General features: G+C 47.6%; 1 protein-coding gene across 1 annotated transcript in view; it reads right to left on the reverse strand.

Moving 5' to 3' along the window:
• Window positions 1-1,628: 1,628 nt before the first annotated feature.
• The window catches only part of TOR3A (torsin family 3 member A), a 13,216-nt gene continuing 9,140 nt past the window's right edge, over window positions 1,629-5,704 (reverse strand). Inside the window, exons 5-6 of the mRNA XM_003785811.3 lie at window positions 3,066-3,190; window positions 1,629-2,493 (exon numbers count right to left, since the gene is read on the reverse strand). Coding sequence (XP_003785859.1) covers window positions 2,243-2,493; window positions 3,066-3,190 — 376 coding nt within the window. The 3' untranslated portion in view covers window positions 1,629-2,242. The remainder of the gene's footprint in view (window positions 2,494-3,065; window positions 3,191-5,704) is intronic.

Here is a 5,704-nt window from a genome sequence, read left to right on the forward strand (position 1 = left end):
CTGGGGATTCAAACCCGCCACCTTAGGTGTATGTGGCTGGCGCCTTAGCCGCTTGAGCCACAGGCGCTGAGCCGGGTTGTATTCTTTACACCTGTAATGTAAAGCCTTTCTCTGAGTTCTATGCAAATAATGAGACCCATCCTTATTTGTAGTAAGTCGGACTTTAGTGCTTCCTTTGGGGTCTCACTACTTCCAACTGGTATTAGAAGTTGGGGGCAGCCTTGCAGGACTGAGCCCTTAGTGGAGTTTGCACTGAATTCAGTAGACCACCCAGTGGTGTCTGCAGAGAGCTGGAGAATTGCTTTATGGAAAACCAACACCTTTGATGTGTGACTATGTGCAGAGCTGTGATTTTCAATTGCTGTGTCATCACAACACTGATGTGCTGTGACAGGATCTTACATGTGCCACCAAAATTTTTAAAGATCATTTTATTTTCAAAAGAAGTTCAAAGTACAGTAAGTATATTCTTTTTTTGTGTGCCTGTGTGCAGTTTTTGGTCAGGGCTGGGTTTGAACCCACCACATCCGGCATATGGGGCCAGCGCCTTACTCCTTTGAGCCACAGGTGCCGCCCACTAAGTGTATTCTTTTAAAATTTTTTTTGATTGGGTAGTGCCTGTGGCTCAGTGGGTAGGGCACCAGCCCCATATACTGAGGGTGGTGGGTTCAAACCCAGCCCGGCCGAACTGCAACAAAAAAATAGCTGGGCGTTGCAGCGGGCGCCTGTAGTCCCAGCTACTCAGGAGGCTGAGACAAGAGAATCGCCTAAGTCCAAGAGCTGGAAGTTGCTGTGAGCTGTGATTTCACAGCACTTTACTGAGGGTGACAAAGTGAGAATGTCTCTAAAAAACAAAAAAAATTCTTTTGATCAACATAATTAACTGTGCCATGGAAGTTTAACTGTAGTTTCAAGTGGGCCATGAGATAAAAAAATGTTGAAAAACATGGCTTTAAGCTGAAAGTGAGCCAGCAGTTAAAACAGGCCCTCATTGTGCAATTTACTTTTGTCCCAAGAATGGTGTGAAACTGATTTCCTTTCATTCCTTTATCTGTGTATTTACTGAATGCCTCCTGTGTCTTAGGCTACTTTCAACCTTGAGGCAGTTATTTGAGTAAATGAATGCTATAAAGTGTTGAATGAGAGAGAGACAGAAGTGTTCCATTCTGCAAGGGCTAATGGAGAGAGGACTGGGGAGGGCTTTAAATGAGAGGGACCATGAGATGACAAGTAAACAAGAAAAACCTGTGTGTTATTATAGAAGTGTGGGAGAAGGAAGAACCAAAAAAGGGGGAACACATAATAAGCACTATCTGTGTGTCAGGCCCAGTGCCTCACATTTACACTCTGCCACTTAATTCACAAAATGACTGCTGTCCTAATTAGAGCTGCTTACAGGAGTAAGTGCTTTCCTATGGAACAGCAGTACACTGTGGAAGCCTCTTCAGTGAGGAGTTGGTGAAACCCCCATCAGCCCACGTGGTCCCAGAGCAAACTCAAGTAAACCAGACGACCAGTGGTGAGTGCCAGCATCCGCCCCGTCTCCACCAGTCCCCATCAGGGTTACCCGGCATTTGAAATTTTGCTAAGTGAACACAATTATTAAGTCTCACAAAGTAGGCAAAAGATTTTAGAAAAATACAAAATTTTAATCTTTACAAATGATAGTCATGTCGAGACCCCTATATTTTAAAAAATTCTTTTCAATCTTAGTCAACTGATTTTGAAAGTATCTTCTGCTGTGCACTTTTCTCCTCAGCCTGAGGCGCTTTGTAAACCTGCTCACAACAGAAGCTGCTCAACTTGCCTCTGGGACTAACAACTTGAAAGCCAGCCACCCAGCTCACAAACCTGAGGTGGACTCTGCTCCCCTAGGTCACAGAACTTCATTCTTCCAGCTCTGTAACCTAAGAATCCTGCAGCCTCTGAAGCCCAACACCCAAGTCCAGGCATCTGCAAGGAAGAGCTAAGACGCTAAGGAGACCAGCTGGAGAGCCGTAATGAGCCCTTGGGGTTTGCCCATCTCCCACATGGCTTTCACCAGCCACCTAACGCACATCTTGGAAGGTGTGTGTCTTTAAGGCACTAAGTGAGCTTAAGAACTGGCTCTGCTTCTCGTGGAAGGATGTCCTTCTACACACCGCTGTGCTGGTTAATGCTGGAGGCCAACCTGTTCCTCCACACCTTATAGTCCCAAATATTAGTGGAAGAATGGTAGCTCCAGGAAGTCTTTATCCAACCTTCATGGCAGGATGTAGTTAATTCTCTGGGAAATAGATTTGCAGCCCTGGAAAGAAAAGAGTTGCTCCTCTTTGGGGACATACACCATCATCTTTGCGATTTCATCCAATGCCTCTTCAGTGTACTGGAGCTCCTGGCTCAGAAAAGCATCACGTACACAAAGCCTCACATGCCGGTACTCCAGTGGCAGGAACGGGACAAAGAAGTCAATCAGGTTTTCCTTCACAAGACAGCTGTGGCCAAAGCCACTGTCTGAAATCAAGAACAAAGTTACAGGGGAGTCTGACCTGGGGCTGAACCCAGCTCGAGTTTTAACGTGTCGCCAGGTATAAGACCTGGGGCAAGGCTTGATCCTGATCTCACATGCCACCTGCAGGCAGGCTATCTGCTGGGCCTGACAAGAACTCTACAGCTGTGTCTGCTTTAGGTAAGACGGCCAGGGTTAACTATGGCTATAACCACACAGTGGGGGGGGGAGGGGGATGTTGACTGCCAGGTGTACAGTTTTGTTTGATGACAGAGGGTGGAGCAATCCAACCTCTGGCTAGACTAGACGCTGAACCCTGAAGGTTCTCAGGGTGGAACTTTGCTTCAGGACCACTGCCTGTACTCCCAGGGTCAGTGTGAACTACTCTCTCTCAAAGCATTTTTCAGAACAGGAGTTCAGGCCTTCTTGGGACTTTTCTTGTGCCTGCCTGAAGTTGACAAGGTGAGATAATCATGTTGTATCTTCTATGATCCTAAGTACCCTACCTGCCTCACAAACACACAACTGTGGCTATCACCAGATGATCAATTTCAGTGTGGCTGGAAATGCTAGTTACCTGTGGACTCAACAATCTCAGCGTGGAGGTGAGGCTCCAAGTGTTCCATGGTAATTTCTTCCCGAGACAATCCAGACTTAAGCAAATTCAGGACCACCTCATTGATTATGTTGCCCCTAAGGTTACTAAAAGAGAAAAGGGCTTGTGAACAGATTTTTTTTTCTTCCTCTTTTTTTTAAAATTATTTTTAATTTTTATTATTTTATTTTTCAATTCAAGTTAATGTGAGGGTACAAACAACTAGGTCACCATGTTTGCATTTCTTAGGTAGAGTCCTTCTTAGATTTCTTTTTCTTTTTTGAGACAGAGTCTCAAGCTATCCCCTGGGTAGCAATAACCTCCAACTCGTAGGCTCAAGTGATCCTCTTGCCTCAGTTTTTTGTATTTTTAGTGGAGAAAGGGTGGCTGGCTCAGGCTGGTCTTGAACCCATGAGCTCAAGCAATCCACACACCTCAGCCTCCCAGAGTGCTAGGATTATAGGCATTAGCCACCGCACCCACCTTCCTAGATTTCTTTTTATATTTAGCTTCTGAGTGGGTTGTTTGACCACTGAAGCCATTGTACTGGTACCTGGAAGAATGCAAGCTGAGGGCCTGGGGCCTCATCTCCCAGGAGATCTTTTTTCTTCTTCTTTTTCTTGAGATAGAGTCTCTAGCTATCCCACTAGGTAGAGTGCTGTGACATCACAGCTCACAGCAACCTCCAACTCGTGGGCTCAAGTGATTATCTTGCCTCAGCCTCCTGAGTAGCTGAGACTACAGGCACCCGCCACAACACCTGGCTATTTCTTTGTTGCAGTTTGGCCGGGGCTGGGCTTGAACCTGCCACCCTCGGTATATGGGGCTGGTGCCCTACCTAGTGAACCACAGGCACTGCCCAGTTTTTCTATTTTTAACTTTTGCTCAGGCTGGTCTTAAACTCATGAGCTCAAACAATCCACCCACTTTGGCCTCCCAGAGTGCTAAGATTACAGGCACTCCAAGGAGATCTTGTCACAGCCCAAAGGTCTGTGCAGGAAAGACACTGTCCTGCTTTGCCACCATGCTCCCTCTCTTACTCCCTCAGTAAGTAGACTGTGCTGGGTGCAGAGAGCACGAAGATGGTAAGACACGGCTCTTTCTCCGAATTCCCTGTAGTCAGAGGGGCAGGTGTATATGTGATTCCAGGCAGTGTGGCAAGTGCTGATGTAGAAGCAAGTAAGGTGTAGGGAGAAGGCTTCTACAGAGTAGTGACCATCAGACATGAGGTATGGTAGGGCACGTGCCTCTGACAGATGTGTCAGAGGCTTGTGGGGCTCAAGGGTGCAGGAGGACAGGCTCCTGGGGACCCTGGCATGGCCTTCCCATCCTGCTGTGGAGGGGGTTCTAGTGGGGCAGCTTTCCCACAAACCCTGCCTCCCTACTGACCAAAGGCTGCCTGCAACCATGTAGCCTCAGTTTACCATGGCCAGGTCACTGGGGAGAAGGGCACAGCAGTTGATGGGACAGAGGGCACTCCTGGTGGGTCAACGACCAAAATATGATTGCCTAATGTAGTGGTTCTCAAACTCCCTAATGCCATGACCCTTTAATACAGTTCATGTTGTAGTAACCCCCAATCATAAAATTATTTTCGTTGCTACTTCCTAACTATAATTCTGCTACTGTTATGAATTGTAACATATATATCTGATATGCAAGATGTATTTTCATTGTTACAAAGGGGTCGTGACCCACAGGTTGAGAACCACTGGCCTAATGCAACCTGGAGATGGCAGGTCACTGGGTTGCATTAGGCAATCTTAGCCCAGGCAAGCTAAGAGTACCTGAGCTGAGAAGCAGGTGTGAGAGTCCAGGCAGCTGGCACCACCCGAGGCCTGTGGGCCCAGTGGGGGAAAGGTCGGAGTGGGGAAGAGTGGAGCCACTTACGCACAAAACAGATCCCTGAAGAAGTAAAAGGGAGCCCTGAGTTGCCCCCATGTTCTGCTCCCTCAGTGCAGCAGTGGCTCAGGGGCTTCCTTGGAATCCCCCACCCCTGCTAAAGGGCTGAGTTTGAGAGCCTCAAAGCACACAAGACATTCCTCTGCTCAGCCTCCTCTGCACTGGGAGCTTCCACCTGGATCAGTGCAACAGGAAGCCTGAGCCCAGTGCCTCAGGTGCTGGCAAACACAACAGAACCTAGAGGTAAGAATTAGTTTGAAAAATATGCCATCCTCACCTCCTAATTCTGGGCACTTTTATCATTTGGGAGGAGATCTCTTGTTTAATATCACCCTGGGAGCTGTGCTTCCCCCAACCTCACCATGCATTCTTTAAGTCTCCACCAGCCTTACTTACGGATCTAGAAATCCCACCCCAGAAATAGTTTAAACCTGTCCCATCTCTTCTCGTGGGTCCACACTGAAATAAGATCTGCCTTTCACAACTCAATCTTTTCATACTTTCCAAGCTTGGATGAAAATCAGCAACCCTCCCCCACCCCCCAACACACTTCCCTGTCCTCATGACATGCACCCTACAGCTTAGGGAAATCCTCCAGCAAGTGCTGGCCTGGGGAGGGATCAAGGGGTAGCAACTGACTTCCACTGAGTCTGCAAGAAGTTGCTGTGAAGCATTCCAGTTGGACCAACAGGGGGCCCCAATCTGACCTCTAAGGACAT

The sequence above is a fragment of the Otolemur garnettii genome, unplaced genomic scaffold (genome assembly GCF_000181295.1).
Source record: "Otolemur garnettii isolate 467f Iridium unplaced genomic scaffold, OtoGar3 scaffold00016, whole genome shotgun sequence".
In the NCBI taxonomy this organism is placed as follows: Eukaryota; Metazoa; Chordata; class Mammalia; order Primates; family Galagidae; genus Otolemur; species Otolemur garnettii.